Source organism: Hypanus sabinus, chromosome 13, assembly GCF_030144855.1.
Source record: "Hypanus sabinus isolate sHypSab1 chromosome 13, sHypSab1.hap1, whole genome shotgun sequence".
NCBI lineage: Eukaryota > Metazoa > Chordata > Chondrichthyes > Myliobatiformes > Dasyatidae > Hypanus > Hypanus sabinus.
Window position 1 is genome coordinate 104437295 of NC_082718.1, and position 25381 is coordinate 104462675.

At 41.3% G+C, this 25381-nt stretch overlaps 1 protein-coding gene across 3 annotated transcripts in view; it reads right to left on the reverse strand.

The window, feature by feature from the left end:
* kremen1 (kringle containing transmembrane protein 1) overlaps positions 1 to 25381 on the reverse strand; it is a 246620-nt gene that overhangs the window by 166703 nt on the left and 54536 nt on the right. For all 3 annotated transcript variants that reach the window (XM_059988317.1, XM_059988315.1, XM_059988316.1), the window contains exon 2: positions 22436 to 22598. In XM_059988317.1, coding sequence (XP_059844300.1) covers positions 22436 to 22598 — 163 coding nt within the window. The remainder of the gene's footprint in view (positions 1 to 22435; positions 22599 to 25381) is intronic.

The following is a 25381-nucleotide window of genomic DNA, read 5'->3' on the forward strand; positions in this document are numbered from 1 at the left end:
GCTGGAAGTCTAGCTTTGGGGCTTGGAAGTGAGGCCATAGAGCCTCACCAAACACTAGAATCTGCAACTGGAGCATTTCCATAGAGATAATAATGTTTGTATTATCATCTCAGTCACTCAAGTCTAGTACATTGTTCTCCAACAGGATTGTCTGTTGGCGGGTCTTCGGGTGGTTGTAGAGGCTGATCCAGGATCCACATGTCCTGGATTAGGGGCACCCAGACCTCACAAACCTGCCTCCATTTGCCACCTGCTGATCACCATGGGACTTTATCCGGGATGTTAGGGTGGATTCCCTTAATGCCTGTGCATGACTTTGTTTAATGTGCGATGGCTGATGTGCAGGCAGCCATCCACGTGGTTCTTGACGGATCGGGGTCAGCCGGGGACCCGTCACTGCTGCATCCTTCCTCCGCCCTCAGTGCCAGTGAGACGTGTCATCGTTTTCTGCAGCTCCACCTTTGGATCTTGGTGGGATCGCTCTTTATCTTGAACCTCCTATTTTACCTCGCTCACCACTACTAAATCGGAGTACCAGCTGGCATTGCTCTTGGCATCTCCGGAATTCACAAGCCTCTCCACCCTGACACGGTGATGGTCCTCGGAGGGTATAATCATTACGCGTGCATAGACTGGATACGTTAAATGCCTACAGTGTGGCCACATTAAGTTTCCAAACAGTGGGTATATTGAGTACCCGCTATGCCCAGAAGGTGGCCACAGCTAGGACCCGCAGACTGGGTATACCTAGCCTTGACCTGAACAGTGGGTAATCGTACACCCACAGGTTCAGTACAGCAAGCACCCGCTGGATGGCTACCATAAGAACCCAAATGTAGATATACCGAGCCTCTGCAGAGTGGTTTCAAGATGCAGAACACTTTGAACTTTGATTCTGATGCAGCCAAATAGTGAATTCATGGCTGGAATTAATATTTAAACATCAGCTTTGTCTACAGCTAAATGGCCTAAAGCAGAATTTAAAGACAGATGTCAGATTCTTTTCATTAGCTGTCTGAAACTTAGATTCAGATCCTGAGAGCTCCAGATTTTAACCCTTTATGTTCCAACAATGCCTAATCTCAAAAGTAGATCATGCTGCTGGGCCTTCAAAGCAATCATAGAGAGGCCCTATTTACATTTGCATTCCATGAATTCTTTCAGAAGAAAGGCAGAACGGATTATTTTAGGAAAAGTAACTCATTATTTTGGTCGCAGTGTTTAGAAACAGAAAGAAGAGTTGGTATTCCTTTCATTGAGCCTGGCCCATGTTCAAATGAACAATGGGAAGTCTTCATCTCAACTCCAAGTCATCCAACTTGGTCATTTGAAACTGATAGACTCTTCTTCTGCTTCTCTCCCGTGTGGCTGGATTAATCAGTTATAAGGCTGCCAACTGCACTTCGATGGCATTACTGACCTGTTATGGCAGTGCAGCCGGTTCCGCCAGGAGAGATGTTGCCTCTCAGTTCCAGTAACACTGGTTCTATCCCGAACTCTGACCTTCTCTGAGTGCACATTTCACTCTCTCTGTGTGACAGTGAGGGCTTCTTCCTGTAGCTCCAGTTTCCTCGCACATCCTAAAGATGTGTGGGTTAGCTGAGTTACACAGCATGGAAATAGACCCTTTGCCCCAACTCATCCATGCCAACCAAGTTGCCTACCTGAGCTAGACCTATTCGCCTGGATTTTGCCCATATCCCTCTAAATCTTTCCTATCCATGAGCTTCTCCAAATTAATCTTAAATGTTATAATTGTACCCACCCCTTCTGCTTCTTCCAGCAGCTCATCCCATCTATCCTCCACCATCTGTGTCCAACTTTTTACTCTTGGGTCCTTTTTAAGCCTTTTCCTGCTCTTAAACGTGCCCTCAAGTCTTAGATTTTCCCTACCCTAGGAAACATACTGTAACCAATCAGGCCACTTATAATCTTAACAATCCCATCACCTCCACAGAGTCAGACTCAGATTCACAGTCACTTATCGCAAGAATCATGCAGTGTAATGTGTTATTTGTGTTAACAACCGATACACCCAAGGATGTACCGGGGGCACACTTCCCGGCACCAACATAGCGCACCCACGATGCTCAGCAGAACAACACAAAACAGAACACAGCAAGCAACAAACCAATAACAGCAAAAGCAAGTTCTTCTTCTCCCTCCCACCCCCCCCCCCCCACACACACGGACGGTCCCCCAACTCCAAGACAAGCCTCCAGGCCTCAGCCACTGGGGAGCAACCCCTGGACTAGTTGATGACGGGATCCCAAACTCCAGACTCAGACTCCGGGTCATCCCTGAGCCACCTCCATTCCGGAAAACAAAACCTCAACACAAGCAGTCTCTCCCCACAACACAAATCCTCTAGTCCCAGCATGGCAGACAACTGGGTTTCTGCCCACTAGTGTTGTGGAGAAATGTTTAATGAGGTAGAAATTTGGTGTTACCTACTTTTGCAATAGGTTAATTGGTCAGTGTGAGTTGCCCACAGTCCGTCAGTAGAATTGGGATTGGAGCTTAGACAAATGCACGATTGGTGGAAATGGATGCCTGATAGTCAACACAGGTTTCGTAGACTGAAGGGCCTGTGTCATTGCTGTGAACTCTGAGACTATAGACTTTGTTATCTCTTATCAAGCTTCCTTGAAACAAGTGCCCTCTACATTCCATTGCCTTTTATTGACAAATATTTAGCATCCCTCTTTATTGACAAGTAAAGCAGTCACACATATGGACCAAAATCTTTAACTTCTAGGTGCAGAGAGTTCCTGACTGCCAGACGCCTTGTGCATGGTGAAGTGTTTCCAGACATCCTCCTCAGAGAACTGGACTCTAATTTTAAGATTAAGCCCTGTAATTTTCCATCAGGGAAAAAGTTTCTTTCTATTGAGACAATCAATGTCTTTAATCATCCTAAACGCTTCAGTGAAATCATCCTGTGGTCTTCCGTGGTGCGGGAATATGAAGCTACTCTACTCAATCTTCATAGTCAAACTATCATTTTGTTTTGCACTACCTCTGCACTTATTTCATCCTTGCTGAGGTGCAATACCTATTATTGAACCGTGCAATCTAACTTAAGCTTTGCACAACTGTAGTATACCTTTCAGCACTTTTAATTCTTGTTTCGTTTAAACGCATATTATCAGTCTGTCTCTCAAATGATACCTTTACCTTCTGCCTTCATTAATATTAATATCCAGGGTGGATATCACTAATAATAATTAACCACGCATAGAACTTCATTCTAATTCCATACTTCCTTACAAGGCAGAAGGTGGCCATTTGGGCCATCAAATCTATGCCAGTTCCTAGAGCAATTTCCCTCCCCCACAAATTTTCCTTGTAATCTAATCTCATCAATTCTGTGAACCATTGGTGCGTTGGTAGCAAATTCCACTGGCCCATTAAATATGAGTCCACAAGGTCCTGTGTTGTGCTGTAATGTTCTGTGTTTTAAGTCTTTGGCAGGTGGAAGTGAGTCACAGTCTCCAGAGGAAACCCACACAATCATAGGAGAATTTGCCGACTCCACACAGACAAGACAACATCAAAGTAAACTTATTATCAAAGTACATATGTATCACCCTATACAACCCTAATATTCATTTTCTTGCGGGCATGCACAGTGATTACAAGAAACACAACAGAATTAATGAAAGACTGCACTCAGAAGGATGGACAAACAACCAACGTGAAAAAAGGATGGACAACAAACTGTGCAAATACAAGAGAAAAAAAAAGTATAAAAAAGCAATAAAGATCAAAAATATGAGATGAAGAGTCCTTGATGGTGAGTCCATAAGTTATGGGAACAGTTCAGTGATGGGGTGAGTGAAGTTTTCTCCTCTGGTTCAAGAGCCTGATGGTTGAAGGGTAATAACAGTTCCTGAATCTGAGGCTCCTGTACCTCCTTCCTGATGGTGGCAGTGAGAAGAGAGCATGGCCTGGATGGTGAGGGTCCTTGTTGATGGATGCTGCCTTCCTGCAGCAGCACTCCATGTAGATGAGCTCTATGATAAGCAGAGCTTTACCCATGATGGACTGGGCTGTATCCACTAGTTTTTGTAGGATTTTCCATTCAAGGGCATCGGTGTTTCCATACCAAGCTGTAACACAATCAATCAATGTACTTTGCACCACAAATCTATAGAAATTTGCCAAAGCTTTAGATGTCACGCCGAACCTTTGTAAACTTCTAAGTAGAGGTGCTGCTGTTCTTTCTTCATAATTGTACTTAGCTGAGCCCAGGACAGATCCTCTGACATAACATCAGGGAATTTAAAGTTGCTGACCCTCTCCACCTCTGATCCCCAAGTGAGGCTCATGGACCTCCGCTTTCTTCCTCCTGTAGTCAATAATCATCTCTTTGGTTTTACTGACATTGAGTGAAAGGTTACTGTCGTGGCACCACTCAGCCAGATTTCCAGTATCCCTCCTACATGCTGATTTGTTATCCCCTTTGATTCAGCCAATAACACTGGTGTTGTCAGCCAACTTCAATATGACTGTCATAAGTGGCCAAGTGGACAAGCAGTCAGGATTAAAGTGGAGCTCTGAGGCATTAACCACACCAGACTTGCCACTGCCCTGCACCTGAACAACACCGAAGTTTCTGAAATCCTCATAGATACAGTGCACAACTTAACATGGTGTAAGGCTGTCAGCTGCATTTTGAGGTGACTTCTGACCTATTAATACCTGGTTCGGACAGTGAAAATCAAAGTTATTGAGAACATACGAGACTAAGAAAATATACATATGGGAGGAAGAAGGAAGTCAGATTTATTTAGTTATGTTTCATCAGGATTTCTCATGCTCAGAAAGTGATGAGATGAGTAGTGACTTGCCAGGGTGAAGAAAGTAAGAACGTGAAACTCAAAGCATGGCCTGTTCTCCTTTGTATCGTTTATGATCATGACTTAGACAAGAGTGGCAAACATGACTAGTTGAACATCTTATTCAAACGACGACAGTACCAACAGTGCAGTGCCACTGTTACTTAACGTTCTGCAGATAAGCTTGAACATGCAACTTCCCAGAGATGAAAGTACAACAAACACAATGAACAAACACAAGTTCCACGTGCAGCATTGCCAATTATTCATTTAAGGATTGATCAAAGTTGTCAACTCCACTCTCCTGCTGTAAAATGGGCAACATTGCTATTATGTGCCTGGCAGATAGCTGGCCTGACCTTCCAGTCCATTTATTGTTTAAGAGGCAACCTATCTGATCTTGTCTGTTTTCCACTATTGCCAAGAGTTAAAGTCATCACCAGTGAGATTTAAATAAACCTTTTAGTCAGATCATAATACAATAACAAATGCAATTTAAATATTCCCAAGACTGATCAATTATGTAGATTGAAATCAATGTACTTTGGTTAAGTTCCCTATTGAATGGTGGTTTCTTCAGCCAACCATACATGAAGCAAGATAAGTGTTGAAAATAATCTACTATACACTCATGGCCACTTTATTAGGTACAGACTGGAACCCGCTGTGGTCTTCTGCTGCTACAGCCAATACTCTTCAAGGTTTGATGTGCTGTGTGTTCGGAGACGCTCGTCTACACACCACTGTTGTAATGCCTAATTATTTAAGCTACTGTCACCTTTCCAGTCAGCTTGAACTATTCTGGCCATTCCCCTCTAACCTCTCTCATTAACAAGGCATTTTCGCCCACAGAACTTTCATTCACTGGATGCTTTTTATTTGTCTAATGCTCCATTCACTGTAATCTCTAGAGACTGTTCCGTGTGAAAATCCCAGGTCAGCAGTTTCTGAGATATTCAAACCACCCACCTGGCAACAACAATCATTCCACGGTCAAAGTCCCTTAGATCACATTTCTTCCCCGTTCTGATGTTTGGTCTGAACAACAAATGAGCCTCTTGACCATGTCTGCATGCTTTTATGCATTGAGTTGCTGCCACGTGATTGGCTGATTAGATATTTGCATTAAAGAGCAGGTGTCCCTAATAAGGTGACCACTGTGCTTATGTTTGAGTCAGGCATCCTGATGTCAGTTTCCACTTGACCCCTCAAACGGAAATACTTAATTCCATTGCTTTCTTTTAGTCTCAATTGGACAATTCTTCTACCTATATCTGCCCCTGATCAACAATGTCTTAGTTCTCTCCAGTTGCCCTGAGGTGACCTGGGATGATTCAGCGTCGTTTTCCAGTTGAGGATTTGCCAGGGCTTTGTATCATGTGACAAGTGGGGTAATCACAGGGGTCTGGAAATGAGTTAGGGAACAGCTACACAGTGAATTTCATTCAATCAATGATCATAGCTATTGCAAAAGGCTTTTTTTTAAGGACCACTGGAACACAAGGGAAAGCCCACTTATATGGTACACTGGAACTAATGAGGGCCATATTGCTGTCCTTTCAACTTATCACTTTATGGCAACTTCATCTCTGAACTTCTGAGATTTCCAACACTGCCTAACATTGAGATGTCACAACCTTGATCCTCTGTAACCGGACCAAAAAAAACCAGACTGCTGGGGGAGCTCAGCAAGTCAGGTGGCATCTGAAAAGGCAGAGAAATGGTTGAATTTTCAGGTTGAGGCTGTGCATCAAGGCTGAACGTTGCAGGACCTCGACCCAAAACAGCAACAACTTCTCTGCATCTGCCAGATGCTGTCTGACCCATTGAGTTCTTACATCAGTTTATTCTTTTACTCCAGAGAATAGCATCTGCAGCTGGTTGTGTATCCTCTGTAAGTAGCTGTGATAAAATGACTTTTGTCCAGTTGATTATATTATTTGGGTACCTCATACTGCGATTGCTTGTTCCATTCCAAGCTACCCTGTTGCAACTGGATGCTGATAATTTTTGCACCTTCACTCCCATATCCTCCCTCTCTCTACTCTTGCAGGTAGATGAAATTCTATTCTGCCCAAACAGTGTCATCTATTCATGTATACTCCATCAAGGGCAATTATTCTGTTCTCTCCAACCCTCCCCTTCATTGCAATTGCAATAGTCAATTTTCTCACTGTCTCCAGTTGTGATAGAAGGTCATCAGACTGACGTGGCTATTCTATTTCTTTCTCTATTTATGCTAACTACAATGCTGAATTTTTCCCATTGCTTTTCAATTTCTGATGCTACCTAAAATTACTTCCTGGTCCCAATCTATACCTAACACCCTGTGCACTTTTACAATTAAACTAATGCTCAATTAACCTGAAAAAAATTTATATGTTCCCATCACCGCTTTGGGCAGAAGACAGTATCCCAGAGAGTAGCAACTGGATGCATATGCTTGTCACTCATATTACTTGTGATTGTTTGTCAATTATTTTGGAATTATCCTCATGATATCTGAGCTGTTGGATTCCGATGCTTTTAAGACAAAGGATATCGCCCATTGTGTCTGCTCCACCATTCCATCACAGATGACTTATTATCCCTCTCAACCCCTTTTACTGCCTTCTCCCCGTAACCTTTGATGCCCTGACTAATCAAGAACCGCTGCTTTAAATATACCCAATGACTTGTTCTTCACTGTCACCTGTGGAAATGAATTCCACAGATTCTTCACCCTCTACCTAAAGAAATTCTTCTTCATCTCTGTTTTGAAGGGACACCCTTCTATTCTGAGACTATGTCCTCTGGTCCTAGACTCACCACTATAGCAACATCTTCTCCACCTCCAACCTATGTAGGCCTTTGATATTTCAATCTGACCCCCCCCCCCAATTCTTTTGTGATCCATAGGTTCCTCAGAAGTGAAAATATTGTTAGCTAGTTTACCAAGTGTTACATGAACAAAGAATGAACAGAAAAGGACAAAGGAAAGAACAGTTGTGGCCTTCTTGTACTCAGACTCAAGATACTGTAATCAAAAATTCTATTTGATAACAATTAACCTATAAAATAGTCAAATTTGAGTGGTTTGACACCTGTTATTGAAAACTTAGAAGTTTCTAGAAAAATCGGAAGCCACTGTACTGCAATCACTGGAAATTTCACTGTAACAATTACATGTTCATAAGTGACTATGTAAAATTGCAAGAAAGCACAGGAAAGTCAAACTACAAGAAAAATAACATTTCTACATTCCAATCCAACAAGGGTATTGCCAAAACTCCACAGCACAAGCTTCAGAATACCCTGAGCTGAATTCACACTTAAGTGGATTAAATAAAATAATGCAATAAACCTTCTGAGTCCTGAATACTTTTCAATTACTGTATTGCTCTCATGTTCTGTTATAATCACTTTGAATGAGAGAAGTCAAAATATGCCTTAAATTATTATTCAACTGGCAAAGGAAAAGTTGTATTTCATTAATTAAGCACATAAGAAACACAAAACTTATTAATATTAATTACAGCACTGTTGCTGCTTGATATCAATGTAGTCAATATAACGATTTTTTAGCCCAAAAACATCAAAGTCTAAAAGGAGATCACTGAAAAATAATCTGTTTTTACAAAATAAAGTCAATACAAGATGCTGCTCCCTAGGCTGATGAACAACTCCAAACACAAACCCACCCCACCACATCCACTTTTATCATTTCCTGCCAGAGTCACCTTATGCACAAACATTCCTGTGCCTAGTGTCACTTTATGCACATACATCCAATCTATGTGTATTAACTGTCATGTATTTATATTTATTGTGATTTTTTAATTATTGTGTTTTTTATAACCATATAACAATTACAGCGTGGAAACAGGCCATCTCAGCCCTTCTAGTCCGTGCCGAACACTTACTCTCACCTAGTCCCACTGACCTGCACAGCTCATAACTCTCCCATTCCTTTCCTGTCCATGTACCTATCCAATTTTGCTTTAAATGACAATACCGAACCTGCCTCTACCACTTCTACTGGAAGCTCATTCCACACAGCTACCACTCTCTGAGTAAAGAAATTTCCCCTCATGTTACCCTTAAACCTTTGCCCCATAACTCTCAACTCATGTCCTCTTGTTTGAATCTCCCCTACTCTCAATGGAAAAAGCCTATCCACGTCAACTCTATCTTTCCCCCTCATAATTTTAAATACCTCTATCAAGTTCCCCCCTCAACCTTCTACACTCCAAAGAATAAAGACCTAACTTGTTCAACCTTTCCCTGTAACTTAGGTGCTGAAACCCAGGTAACATTCTAGTAAATCTTCTCTGTGCTCTCTCTATTTTGTTGACATCTTTCCTATAATTCAGATACCAGAACTGTACACAATACTCCAAATGAGTATCTTATTGTGTTTTTGTTTGTGCTGCATCAGATCTGGAAAATCAATTATTTTGTTCTTCACTTGTGCACATTAAACAATCATGAATCTTAAGCAAAGTGCTGATATTGGTATTAGAGAGTTTGCTGAAATCTGTCCAGGTATGCTGCAAACCTTGGTGTTTAACTTAGTAAGTCAATGAAATATTATGCATGGCAGCACAAATATCAGATGTCATCTACATATGCAGCATGCATTCAGAGTATCAGCATAGTCAAACCATTTTGGATGAATGTTATTGGCATGTTGTGATTTCTTAAGATCCTCCTGCTACAACATGAGGCATTGATTGGAGTTGTGGGGCGGTGGGGGGGGGGGAAGGACAAGTGTTTGGAAAAGAAAGTTAAGTGAAAGAGTCTGAGAAAACAAGTGAAACATAGAGATAAAGAACAACAGCCCCTCTAAGGTGTGTGTGCACTACTGGCGCACAAAGGAACTTAAACTGCGCACCAAACAGCTATAACCTTCCACTTCATTGGCATGTTAATTATATTTCATAATCATACACAATCACATTTCCTTCTGCTGTTTCCGATGCAGATGGTGTTGACAACATGGAGTTTGCAATGATTTGTCAGCAGATTTTAGAACTGGCTTATTTATACTGTTTTTATTGAAGTATTCGGTGTACACATGTCACCGGACAAAAAATTGCACAGCACAAGATTTTTGTGCACACTGGGCATTACAAATTAGAAGTAACATTGTAAAGAGAGGGAGAGGTGGCACCCATTTCTCACAACCCAGTGACCCATGAAGACAGTTCCAAATACAATTACACTCAGTGGCCACTTTATTAGGTACACCTATACACTTGCTCATTAACACAAACATATAATCAGCCAGTTGTGAGGCAGCAACTTAACGCATGAAGGCATACCAACAAGGCCAAGAGGTCCAGTTTTTTTTTTCAAACCAAACAACAAAATGGGAAAGAAATGTGATTTAATTGACTTTGACTGTGGAATGATTGTTGGTGCTAGACAGGGTGGTTTGAGTATCTCAGACTCCGCTGATCTCCCGGGATTTTCAGACACAACAGTCTCTGGAGTTTATAGAGAATAGTGCAATAAGCAAAAAATCACCTATAGTGCGGCAGCTCTGTGGGTGAAAATGCCCTATTAATGGGCGAGGTCAGAGGAGGCTGGCCTGACTGTTTCAAGCTGACAGAAAGGCAACTCAGATAACCATGTGTTACAACAGTGGTGTACAGAAGAGCATCTCTGAATGCACAGCACATTGAACATTTAAGTGGATAGGGTAGAACAGCAGAAGACCATGCACATATAGGAGGCACCTCATAAAGTGGCCACTGACTGTACATTTCCATTACAGTTCTGAGTAAGGTTCAAGACATCCTACTGAAGCTTAATATTTAGGAGGCTTATATTCAATAGCAGTAAGAAAAGTTCTTTGGCCTGTTCACTGAAGCATTTGGAGTCTGAGACTGTCTTAAATTCTCTGTCTTGGAGTTACGCTTTTACAGTGAAAGCCTTTTCTTGGTGACTTTGTAATCACAGGCTCAGAAAATTAAACCTTAGAATGTGGCCAACTGTTTATTTCAGACTAAATTAATGGACTTTGTTAGTGTCACTCTCCGGTCTTCGTCCATAGCTCATCAAATGCCTCTCTTTATGAAGTGTTTCTGCTTCCACCACCTCACAAAGCAGTGATCCCCACAATAAAACTGTGCTCTAATAATTCCCCTAAAAATCTCATACCAATTAACTTTAATGTATGGTCCTTATTTACTATGGGTGGTCTGGGTGTCTCATAATTTTGCACATCTCAATTAGTTCTCCCTACTGTGCTCCAAAGGAATTGATCCGAGGATGGTCAGTTGCTTTTTTACATTTATAATACAATGGTCTTGGCAAACTAATAATTCTGTTCTGCACCCTTTCAAGTATTGTTGCATCCTTTTTGAAATGTGGTGACCAGAACAATACACGAGTACTCTGGCTGTTACCTAATGTTTCATACACAAGAAGACAAGATCATAGGAGCAGAAGTAGACCCGCAAGCCCCTCAAGACTGTCCCACAATTTCATATGATCATGGTTGATATATGCTGGCCTGAACTCCTCTTTAGTTAAATCATTTTCAGCATGAGTCTGAGGATTTTGCTCTTTTATTCTACATCTTGGCCAACAAAGTATTGCATATCTGAATCATAACACACATCAGAATCAGAACCAAGTTTATGATCACTGGCACCTGTTGTGAAATTTATTAACTGAGCAGCAGCAGTTCAAAGCAATATATGATAATATAGAAAGATAAATAAATGACCAAGTAAATCGACTACAGTATATAGATATATAGAATAGATTTTAAATGCAGTATTGCAAAAAGAGAAATAAAGTATATTTTTTAAAAAGTGAGTTCGTGCTCATGGGTTCAATGTCCATTTAGGAATTGGATGGCAGAAGGGAAGAAGTTGTTCCTGAATTGCTGAGTGTGCACCTTCAGGCTTCGGTACCTCCTACCTGACAGTAACAATGAGAAGAGGGCAGGCCCTGGGTGATGAAGGTCCTTAACAATGGATGTCGCCTTTCTGAGGCACCGCTCCTTGACGGTGTCTTGGATACTATGGAAGCTAGTACCCAAGATGGAGACTTTCTGTCACTTCTCTCGGTCCTGTGCAGTAGCCCCCCCACCCCCCACCCATACCAGACAGTGATGCAGCCTGTCACAATGTTCTCCATTATACATCTATAGAAATCTTTTCAAACTCTTATGAAATATAGCCACTGTCTTGGCTTCTTTACACATGCATTGATATGTTGGGAGCAGGTTAGATCTCAGAGATCTAGATACACAGGAACTTGAAATTGCTCACTTTCCCCACTCCAAACCCTCTATGAAGATTGGTCCATGTTCCTTTGTCGTACCCTTCCTCTCATCTCCATCTGAGATTCTACCAACAATGGTTAAATCATCAGCAAATTAATAGATGGTATTTGAGCTATACCTAGATGCACAGTCACGGGTATAGAGGGAGTAGAGCAGTGGGCTAGGCAGACACCCCTGAGATGTGCCACTGTTGTTTGTCAGTGAGGAGGAAATATTACCAATCTGCACAGATTGTGATCTTCCAATTAGGGTCAAGGATCCAATTGCCAAGGGAGGTACAGAAGCCCAGGTTCTGCGGCTTGTCGATCATGACTGTAAGGATGATGGTGCTAAGCACTGAGCTATAGTCAACAAACAGCATCCTGAGATAGGGGTTTATATTGTCCAGGTGTTCTAAGGCTGTGTAAGAGCCAATGAGATTGTATTTGCTGTAGACCTATTGTGGCAATCGGCAAATTGCAGTGGGTCCAGGTCTTTGCAGAGGTGGAAGTTCATTCCAACCATTACCAACCTCTCAAAGCATTTCATCACCAGCGAATTGAGTGCGACTGGGTGATAGTCTATGAGACAGCTCACACTACTCTTCTTAGGGACTGGCATAATTGTTGCCTTTTTCTGGCAGATGTGAACTTCCGACCATAGCAATGAGAAGTTGAAAATGTCCTTGAATACTCCTGCCAAATGGTTGGCATGAGTTTTTAGAGCCTTACCATCGGGGCCTACTGCTTTGCAAGGGTTTACCCTCCTTCATGGCAGTCTAACATAAGCCTCCAAGACAGAGATCACAGGGTCACTGGGTGCAGCAGGGATCTTCACAGCTGCAGTTATATTTTCCCTTTCATTGAATTGATCTGGTAGTGAAGCATCACTATCATTCATGCCATTGGGTTTTGTAGGAAGTAATATCTTGCAAACCCTGCCGGAGTTGACATGCATTTGGTGTCACTTCCAACCTCACTCAGAATTGTTTCTTTGCTCTTGAAATGACCCTCTACAAGCCATACCTAACTTTCTTGTATAGACCTGGGTCACCAGATTTAAATGCCACAGATCTAGCCCTCAGCTTATGATGTACCTCCTAGTTCATCCACGGCTTTCGGTTTGGGAATGTACAGCAAGTTTTCAGAGGCGCACACTCATCCACACAGCTTTCAATGAAGTTGGTAACAACTGCAGCATACTCATCCAGGTTCGAAGATGAATCCCTGAATACAGTCCAGCCCACAGATTCAAAGCCATCCTGTAGGTGCTCCTGTGCCTCCCTTGTCCATACCTTCTTGTCTTCACTACTGGTGCTGCAGTCTTCAGTCTTTGCCTATATTCAGGGAGCAGAAGTACAGCCAGGTGATCAGACTTTCCAAAGTGTGGGCGTGGAATAGCACGGTAAGCATTCTTGATGATGGTGTTGTTTCCTCCGGTACTATGAGTGATTTGTTGATGTTAATTATTTAGTGACTTCTTCAGCCTGGCCTGGTTAAGATACTACAAAACGATGGTGAAGGCATTAGGGTGCACTGTTTCATGCAAGTTGATCCCATTGCTCAGATCATCTAGAGCCTGATTGACATTGGCCTGAGGTGGAATGTACTCTGTAACCAAAGTGATCGCAGAAATCTCTCTTGGCAGGCAAAATAGACAGCACTTAATTGTGAGATATTCCTGGTCTGCTGAGCAGAATTGGACAACACTTTGTTTACAGAGAGGAGTTGATTTTGAGGCATACTCCCCCACCTCTGCTTTTGAGAGACTTGACATATTCCATTTGCTTCCAAAACCACTTTATCTCCCTCCTTTTCCCTACTTAGTGGGTAATTCTGTTCATTCATACTTCTTCGTCTCCTACCATCCACTGTGTGTTCCACTGTCTTGTTTGTCCTCCCCAAGAGCACAACTTCATTACTTAGCTAATTGAACTCTACATGCCATCAGTGAGCAGGCTAAACTGTCCGCCATTACATTCTAGTAACTGAGAACACTAAATAAACACAAACAATTTTGATATCATCTGAAAACATCTTAATTATCACTTGGTTCACTTAAGTATAAATCAGTTATTTTAAAGAACATTTATTCTGCGGATTATTTATTTTAATGAAGTCCATGATATAATAGACATAAAACATAAAGACAAGGTGTGACTGATTTATGCACAAGTTTGATTCAAACTGTACTTGCTTATATTAATAGAGATGAATGTATTGTATATATTTACATAAATTATAATGTTTCCTTTTTTTAGATAAAAATATTAGCTGATTTAAATTGCCTTAAAATCTAACCAAATTATCTGTTACTGTACCCCGTGATCTTCACAATAGATTTGATGCTACGTCTGTTAATTTTATTGAACAGAACACCACCCATCTCAGGACTCAGTGATTTGTCTCATCTTGACTTTCATCATAAATTTGTATTTGCTTTTATTGAAAAATGTGGATTTACTTCAGTAACATATTCACTTCGTTTTCTTCACTATTATTTGAGCCAGGAAAAAGAGATCTGTGTGATTCTATTCTGAAGTTCTAATCAACTGCGATGATTCTCAGAAGAGAGCAGCTCTGTTACTTCATTGGTTTCGCATCTTCTCATCTCCAAACAGCTGGGGGGACTCAGTGCACAAATTTTATCATGAAGGCTAAACCCTCTTCTGCTTGTGACTTCTGTCGCTTCCTTTACCTGAAATGTCTTTCCACAATCTATCTCTCCAATTTGGATTGAACGAAGCTGGCCAAATCTTCCTGTGAATTCCCATTGAGCAGTGGAGTGTGCTGTAGAAAAACTGCTGCAAGTCCATGTTTCACAGTGATGTTTGATCAGTCCTCAGCTACAAATTGCTTCAATGCTTGTGTACAGCACAAATGGACCTTAACATTTCCCATTTAAAAATGGATGAGAAGAAGAACTAAAACTATTCTTTGCTCAATTACTGGATTCTCCATAAATTGTATCATCTGAAACAACATGAATTCTGAACAATTACCTTATACATCTTCTAGAAGATAATGTGATAATTAAAAAAGAACGTGACAATGCACATATACTGTACTTATAATATCTGCTTGTTTAGACCGTAAGACCATGAGATATAGGAGCAGAATTAGGCCATCTAGCCCATCGAGTCTGCTCTGCCATTCAATCATGGCTGATCCATTTTTCCCTTCAGCCCACTCCCCAGCCTTCTCCCATAACCTTTGATGCCATGTCCAATCAAGAACCTATCAATCTCTGCCCTAAATACACCCAATGAACAGACGTCCACATCTGCCTGTGGTAACCAATTCCACAAATTCACCACACTCTGGCTAAAGAAAATCTTTGTTTTAAATGGACACCCCTCTATCCTGAGGCTGTGCCCTCTTGTCCTAGGTTCCCCCACTATGGGAAACATCTACATGTACCTTTCAACATCTGGAAGGTTTCAATGAGATCCCTCCTCACCCTTCTAAATTCCAGTGAGAACAGACCCAGAGCCATCAAATGTCCCTCATATGATAACCCTTTCATTCCCAGAATCATCCTTGTGAACCTCCTCTGAATCCCCTCCAATGCCAGCACATCTTTTCTTAGACGAGGAGCTCAAAACTGTTCACACTACTCCAGTTTCTTATAAAGCTTCAGCATCACATCCCTGCTCTTGTATTCTAGACCTCTTGAAATGAATGCTAACAATGCATTTCCCTTCCTCACCATTGACTCTACCTGCAAGTTAACTTTTCAGTTATTCTACAGAAGGACTCCCAAGTCCCTTTGTATCTCAGATTTGTGGATTTTCTCCCCATTTTGAAAATAGTCTTCTCATTTATTTCTTCTATCAAAATGCATGACCCTGTATTTTCCAACACTGCACTTCATTTGCCACTTTCTTGCCCATTCTGCTAATCTGTCTAAGTACTTTTGCAGCCTTCCTCAATACTACCACTACCCCTCTACCAATCTTTGTATCATCTGCAAACTTGGTAACAAAACCATCTATTCCATCATCTAAATCATTGATATACAGCCTAAAAGAAAGTGGTACCAATACAAACCCCTGCGGAATTCCACTAGTGACTGGTAGCCAACCAGAAAAGGATCTTTTTATTCCCGCTCACTGCCTCCGACCAATCAGCAAATGCTCTAACCATGCCAGTAACTTTCCTGTAATATCATGGACTCCTAACTTGGTAAGCAGGCTCATGTGTGGCACTTTGTCAAAGACCTTCTTAAAGTTCAAATATACAACATCCATTACATTCCCTTTATTTATCCTACTTGTAATCTCCTCAAAGAGTTCCAACAGGTTTGTGAGGCAAGATTTTCCCTTAAGGAAACCCCACTGACTTTGTCCTATCTTGCCCTGTCACCAAGTACTTCATAACCTCAACCTTAACAATTGACTCCAACATCTTCCCATCCACCGAGGTGAGGCCAATTGGTCTACAATTTCCTTCCTGCTGCCTTCCTCCTTTCTTAAAGAGTGGAATGACATTTGCAATTTTCCAGTCCTCTGGCACCATACTAGATTCCAATGATTTTTGAAATGAGAATCTGGATAGTGGTGTTGCACATTTCCCCAATGTTGACCATTTCTTTTGAGCCCTGGTAACCAAAGGCTGAAAGCAAATATTTTGAGACTAGTGGAAATCCATAAGGTTTCACCTATTCTCCTTGTACACACAATTCAATCCATTGATAAGAAACACAGCGCAAAATTGGGCTTCCATAACCTCAAGATCCAGTTCTCTCTTTTTATTTACTTAGTCTCTCAGATTTGGAGACACAGATTAAATGAAATAGTCCCAAAACCCAAACCATCCCAAAATTGGCATCCAAGTTCTCAATACCTCTTTACTTCAACCTAATTGACAGAACATAATTTGTTTCATTTAAGTCTATGACTCACATCATGGTTCAAAATTCAGTATTTCCCATCAAGGTTATTCTAAATTATGTGAACAACTTTCAACTTCCCAGGAATTATTGTAAAAAAAATGCATTCGTGTTTTCAGTGAATCAGTACAGCCTTGGCAATAAGACCTCAAAACCGGTACATCACTTCTTCCACACCTGTATATTTCTAAGATGTAGACTACAAATAATAGTCGTCTTAAAGCTGAAGAAAGATGTCACAAAAAATTCCAAGTTCACTGGTAGAAGAAGCAAACCAACAGCAGCATCCACCCCCACCTCCCCCGCCAATATTACCAGTTACACGCAGTCAGCTCCAATTGGAAAGCCAGACTCTCAAAGCAAACACAAAGTACACTGCAGATGCTGTGGTCAAATCAACACGTACAAACAAGCTGGATGAACTCAGCAGGTCGGGCAGCATCCGTTGAAAGGAGCAGTCAGCGTTTCGGGCCGAGACTCTTCGTCAGGACTGAAGGAGGGGGCAGGGGCCCCATAAAGAAGGTGGGGGGAGGGAAACTCTCAAAGCAAATGCTGTTCTGAGTTCCTACAAGGAAAGAGATTAGCAGGTGGACAGAAGAAAAGATTCCAGGACATTCTCGAAACGTCCTTGAAAACGTGTAAAATCCCTATCCATTACCACTCAAAATTCAGGGTGGCACATCAAGTCCACAAATCACGAGGAATCCCATGCCCAGAATGTGACATCACAAAATACACACCCAGCCATCAGCAGCAAAGCTGCAAATCCATCACTAGCTTCATCAGTTGCCTCAGAACCCACTAGCCTGGAGTGGGAACAGTCATCTTCAATCTTAAGAGACTGACAATAACGAAAGAAACAGAGAACAGCCTAAAGTGATAATAATCTGTTGGACCACCGAAAGGAACTTTATCCCAATCCACTCTTCATGAAATTACTTCCCTCTCTTAGAGTTTTACACTGTAAAGTGATTACTCAATAGCATATCCAAATCCAAGAAGTCATTAATTGGATTAATTCTATTTGTATACAAGGGTCCTAATAGTGGCATTTGTAATGACAATGAACATCTATTTATACATAAAGATAAAGAATAGCTTTATTTGTCATATATACATTGAAACATACAGTGAAATACATTGTTTGTGTCAATGACACAACACAGTCCGATTAAGATAAAAGGAGGAATAGTACAGACTATTATCTAAATGAGGTGAAAATTCAAACATCAGAGGTGCAGAAGGACTTGTGCAGAACTCACAGAAGGTTAATTTACAGGTTGAGTCTGTGGAAAGGAAGGTAAATACAATGTTGCCATTTGTTTCAAGGAGAATAGAATATAAAACAAGGAGATAATGCTGAGGCTTTTTAAGACACTAGTCAGGCTGCACTTGGAGCATTATCAATAGTTTTGGGCCCCGTATCTCAGAAAGGACATCTTGTCATCGGAGAAAGGCCAGTGAAGGTTCACGAGGATTATTCTGGGAACGAAGGGGTTAACATATGAGGAGCGTTTGGCAGCTTTGGGCCTGTACTCACTGGAATTTAGAAGAATGCGAGGGGATCTCATTGAAAACTCCCAAATGTAGTTAAAGTGGATGTGGAGAGGATGTTTCCTATGGTGGGGCTTTCCAAAATTGAGGAGCAGCCTTTTAGAACAGAGGTATGGAGGAAATTTTTTAGCCACAGAGCAGTGAATCTGTAGAATGCTCTGCCACAGACTGCAGTGGAGGCCAAGTCAATGGAAATACTTAAAGTGGAAGTTGATAGTTTCCTGATTTGTCAGGGCATCAAAATATGGCAAGAAGGCAGATGTATGGGGATGAGTGGAATCCAGGATCAGCCACGATGGAATGGTGGAACAGATTCGATGAATAGCCCAACTCTGCTTCTATGCCTTATGGTCTTTTGGTCTAATTGTGAGTGTCCCCATGCTAACATTACATGCCTACAATTTACTAACCCTAACAGGTATACCTTTGGAATGTGCGAGGAAACACACACAACCCTGGGGAGGACATACAAGCTCCTTGCATACAGTGGCGGGAATCAAGCCTGATCCCTGATTGTGAATGGCTATGCTATTCTACTGCCCTTATTTAAGATAATATGCCCTTTAAAGAAGGTCCATTTGTAATATTCTCTTCGTCATTTTTAAAATCAATCTTCTTTCAGCTGAAACCTACAATAACATACTACTGCCACGGGACATGATATAGTTGAAACAGGATGGCTTACTGATAGCTACTGAAGCTGAAAACAAATGGTTTGACATTTTTACTGAAGTAGCAGGTGGAATAATTCCGTTGGTAGCATTAATCAATTTCTGGTAGCAAGGCTTCGGCTGCGGTAGTTTCGCATCAGAAGTTCCACTCCAGGTCTTCAGCTTTTAATCTAGTCTGGCACCTGTCCTCTGTCATAGAAGACATCTTCTGAATAAAATTTACACAATATCTCCATACACCTATTCAGAACAGCAAGACAAATCGATTTGGGTTTTTTAATATCATTATTAATCCTTCCTTGCCAAATCATGGTTAACCCATTATTTACTCAGTTTGTCATGTGTGAGAACTGCCCGACTCAATTTTATTCATCCCCCGTTTATGCCTTCTCCAGACAAATCGGCTGTGGTTAATCACTCACTCTCAATCAGTTCACTACACAGGTTCCATTCACTCTCATTGGTCACCACTCCATTAGATATTCCCTTCACCTCTACCGCTTCCCTGCAATTTAAGGCAACATTGTTTTGTCATTTTTCCTGATTCCGAAGCAAAGCTCTCAGCCTGAAACATTAACCCTTTTTCTTCTCCCACAGATGTTGCCCAACCTGCTAGTTGAGAGTTACAGGGTCTGTAATTATTTTGTATTTTGACTGCCGGCAACTACAGTCCAAAAGTAATTTGTTGGCTGGGCAGCACACTGGTTCACTTTAAAGAAGCTATTTCAGGTTCTTTTTAACAATGTTAATTCACATTGTCCTGTCAGTAAAGCTTTGAGAGTACAGAAACCAGCAGGAAATGAAATGCATCCTTAACTAATAGACTTTCAGTTAAACTCACTTTCTATTAGGCAAAATTATTGACTAGTTGATCTATTCATGGTGAACAGCTCTCCAAAGATTATAGTGTTTGAAATGCTTATTGCTTCTCTGATGTTTTCCTTTTTTCGTGAACACTGGTTTATTGCAGAATTTCTGATCTATGTGCATAATTTATCAGCTTGTTAATATTCATAAGCCCCTGCCACAATCTGAAGAAATAAAGTGTATGTCTGCTTATCAGCAAAGAAAAGGAATTAACTCAACTTTAAGAAGAGCAATCTGTTGATATTAATGACTGGAATAACATGCAGGGTTTGGATATTCTTAAGAACAATCTTTAAGAAAACTGATTATACTGAGGGATATTATTACAGGTAAATAGAATTTAATCTTTTTTCAGGCCCCCATTATCAGCACTGAATGTTAACAAGTCAATGGTTAGTTAAAAAGCAAAGTTTTCTCTGCCCAGAATGAACAGTGTTGTAGATTTTCTTTGAAAAAAGAAGTTGGATGTTTATATTATTTACCAAGCACTTGAACAATATAAATTGTTCTATAATTTGCTGCAATATTTTACTTCTCTTCCAAAGTATCGAATGCAGTATTTCTTGGCCAGTGAGGCATTTTCCAGTTGTCACTCCAGTCTCCTCATTCAGTGCCGATCTTAATTCCAAAAAGCAGAAGATTTATGCTCGAACCATGCCCTTTGAGAATTAGGTTCAGACTGCAAAAGCTTAAGGGTAAAATACTGCAGGTCTTCTACCTTGTCAAATCCATGTCCTGAGGAACTGATAAGATGAGACTCTGGAGCAGAAGTAGGCCATATGTCCCTTTAAACCATCACTAATTTTTTATCCCTCTCAACCCCATACTCCTGCCTTCTCCCCACAACCTTTGATGCCCATTTTAATCAAGAACCTATCAAACTCCACTTTAAATATGCCGAATGACTTGGCCTCACAGCTGTTTGTAGCAATAAATCCACAGATTTACCACCCTCCGGCTAAAGAAATTCCTCCTCATCTCTGTTCTAAAGAGATGTGCTTCTATTCTGAGGCAGTACCCTGTGGTCCTGGACTCTCCCAGTGCAGGAAACATTCTCTGCCCTTCCACTCTATCTAGACCTTTCAACTTTCAATAGGTTTCAATGAGATCTCCCCCTTATTCTTCTAAACTCCTGCGAGTACAGCCCAGAGGCATCAAGTGCTCTTCAAATATTAAATATTTCATTTCTGAGATAATTCCAGTGACTCTCCTCTGGAACCACTCCAGTGCCAGCACATTCTTTCTTAGATAAGGGGCCCAGAACTGCTCACAATGCTCCTAGTCTGACTAATGCTTTAGACAGCTTCAGCATTACATCCTTGTTTTCATGTTCTGGTCTTCTTGAAATTAATGCTAACATTACATTTGCCTTCCTTACTATCAACTCAACCTGCACATTTACTCGGTATGATTTTTATTATTAGATGGACCAAGATACTGGTCACGCAGGCCAAATCATTACACGGTGCATTGAGACAGAACAAGGCAAGCAAATAACAATGCAGAATAAAGGGTAACGGCTCCAGAGAGAGTGCAGTGCAGGTGCAAGGTCACATCAAGGTGGAGTGTGAGGTCTAGAGTCTGTTTTATCACACTAGAGAACCATTTAACAGCAGGGTAGTAGCCGTTCCTGAGCCTGTTGGAATGTGCTTTCTGGTGTTTGTATCTTCTGCTCGGTGGAAGAGGTGAGAAGAGGGAATATCTGAGATGGGCAGGGTCTTTGAATGGCATAGCCCAATCAACTGTCCAGGTTGCCAAGCGCCTGAAAAGCCCCCAACCTCCAATGCCCCCTTTTCCAGTTTCCTGCATTGCATTCACTTTTATCAATGTAGCATTCATATTTACATTAGGCCAAAGAAAATCTTGACACATTGTCCCCAAGCCAGAGGGGAGCTGCAGATTGAAGTAAGTAACATTTATGTTTATGTAGACGTTCCACTCATAATCCTTTGTTGCTACACAGAAAGGATTAAGAGATGTTTTCCAACATCTGCTGCTACTCAGTGTTAGTTATCTCAAACATGTATCTGTAGTTGATTCACCTCTCACCAAACTAAAGCTAACAAAACATCACATCCTGGGTAATGCCAGAAGGCACTTCATCACATAAAAGCCAGCAGAAATCTGGAATCTACTTCCTACATAGGTCACAAGCCAGCTGAAAGGTTCCAAGCAGATTTGGATTGATTGGATAAATGGAGCTAAGATGCAAATCAGCGATAGTCTAATGAAAGGCAGAGAAGTGTGCAGAATGACCTGCTCTTGTTCCTGTTTCTCTGAGGAAACCACACCAGTTTTTAAATAAAAGTCACATTCAAAGGATAAGAAGGGCTTCACCGCAGAGCGTTTGTTACCTGCAATAGTTATGATTCCCAAGGCCTCCTTCCCCATTTGGGTACTTGAGGGTGTTGTAGGGGTGCTGGAAGGTTTCATTCCAATACAAGCAGGGCTTTCCTCCGTGGTCTGAGGTTTTGTTCTGGCAGCCTCGGTAGTCGGCCCCATTTGCTGTGTAGCATTCTATAAGTGGCATAGAAAGAACCTTGTTAAACTGTCTGAGTAAGCCCTCTTGAAAGACACCTGATCTAGTACTGTTGGCACAGATAAAGTCATTTATTTTGCTTTAGAAGACGAAATCCAATTTACATTAAATTTTTTAAGACAGCTCCATTTCAGCCCGCAGAATTATTTTCAGAAGCGTGGCTTATCTCAGATAGGACGCAATTACTACTCGCTTGACTTTCCTGCTGACTTGGTCGGTCAGACAAAGAGCATGCGGGAATTTCTGATTTAATTAAATTTCAATGTAATGTTTAAAATAACAATCCCTAAAGGAATTAGGAATGTTCCATTCTACTTAGCTCTTTATCTTGACCCAGAAGCTTTACCGGTAAATATGCAACAAACAAGTAGAAACAGGTATAGAGAGGCTCATGTCATAGACACTTTATTCACGGGGCATTGGTATTGTGAAGCCACACTCCCAATATCTGTGCCAACCCCCAACACGTCCTTAGTTGTTAGTGCAAATGAACTGTACCTGTTGATTACACAAGATAAATGAATCAGAGAGAATAGGAGGCAGCCTCAGTGCAGAACAGAATAACTGCTGTCTTCAAACAGAGTAGAAAGAGGCCTCAGAGTACCATGTACATACATGCAGTGCCCACTTCACGCAGTACCTCCTGCACCTAATAAAGTGGGCACTGGGTGTGTGTTCATGCTCTTGTGTTGCTGTACACCGTCCACTTCAGAGAGCGACGTGTTGGGCATCAGTGATGCTCTCCTGCACACCACTGTTGTAATGTGTGGAGATTTGAGTCACTGTCACCCTCCTGGCCATTCTCTTCTGATCCCTCTCATTAATAAGGCATTTTCACCCACAGAAAAGCCACTCACTGGATGTCTTTTTTTCTTTTTCCACGCCATTCTCTGTAAGCTTTAGAGACTGCTGTGCGCAAAAATCCCAGGGGACCAGCAGGTTCTCAGATGCTCTCAAACTACTCCATCTAGCACCAATAATCATTCCATGATCCAAGTCACTTAGGTCACATTTCTTCTCCATTCTGATGTTTGATCTGAACAACAACTGAACCTCTTGACCATGTCTGCATGGTTTTATGCAATGAGTTGCTGTCACATGATTGGCTGATTAGATATTTAAATTAATGAGCATGTGTACAGGTGTACCTGATAAAGTGGCCACTGACTGTATGGCCCCTGAAAAAAATCTGCCCAATTTGTTCATATTCCCCTGCCTTTTACCTGTGCTCCTGCAATATTCTTCTTTTCAGCTATACATGTCTTTTGCTAATTGGATGGAAAAGCAAGAAAAACAGATGGTAGCACCATTGGCAAATTTCACATTTAAATGCCCCACCTCCTCACACGTCATCACTTGTTCAAGCAGAAGTCTATATCAGTGCAAGTAATTATGGCCAAACACCCTTCTCCTACCCTTTCTTATCTTCAATACCTAAAAGTGGGCTACATTCTCACCAACAGTAAATAAATACTCATTTACGTACAGTGGATTCTACCGTTAACTATGGGATCAATAGCTTGCAACCCTATTGCCACACTATTTGGTTTTGGTGCTGGTACTTTGACTTGGTGGTGCAAAATCTAAGTTAGTAAGTCTTTGAAGGTCTTCTCATGTGGTGGGCATCAGATGCTGCTGAGACCAAGGTCACTTTGAAGGCCATCTTTGGTTAGATCCTGAGATCTCCTGGGCTATATGTTATAAATAGCCACATAAATTATATGAACGAACAATGGCTGGGAAGAAGGTAACTAAGTGATGTTGCATGCTCTCAGGAATGTTCATGCCTTGAAGATGCAGAATTGATACAGTTTTCTTATTCCTGGCCATTCTCCAATATTCAAAATGGGCTTGGACATTGGCCTAATATAAGGCTGAACTCAGCCATGATGCCCCACATGGTGAAATAAACCAGTGCCCATAACCAGGGCTCCCACATGCATATTAATGGCCACTCAGATGAGAATGCTGCAGAAATCTGCCTCCTTGCAGTAAACTCCAGCAAGGAATCAAATTCCTCAAGTGTTTCAAAAGATCAGAATAGTGCAGATGCTGAAAATCTGAAGCAAATTCAGGAAACACTAGAGTCAAGCCATTGACCTGAACCAATATTTCTCTGCAGATGCTGCCTGACCTGACAAGTATTTCTACAGTTTCTACAGATACTGAGAAGCTGTCTCCTTGATATAAGGAAATAGTGTGCAGGAAATGGTGATAGTTATGATGCAGTTTTTTATTTTCATAGGTGTGAAGTTCAAATGTAGCCAATTCCATCAAATTAAATTGAAAGTCTTGGAGCAGTTGCTTTTGCATCTCCAAATAACCATCCATGGGGACTTAATTTGCTCCACATGCTATTTTTATCATATCAGTTCACACCTTTTTGTTAAATTTCTGTCTGCACTATTTTAACACAGTTGTTAACTCGTGATTAATACACATTACATTGACTCTTGCCTGCTATTTTTGCAGAGCCATTAGTGTGCTTGAAGATAACAACAAGTTAAAGAAATACAGACATCAACTAAACACAAACAAATCCCTTTGGCCCTTGTGGCTAAAGGGATCAGGGGGTATGGAGAGAAAGCAGGTATAGGGTTCTGAGTTGGATGATCAGCCATGATCATACTGAATGGTGGTGCAGGCTCGAAGGGCCGAATGACCTACTCCTGCACATATTTTCTATGTTTCTATGTTTAAACATGTTAATCAGTAACCAACCTTCAACACAGAGCTAATTAAATTTCTTTATAATTCCTTG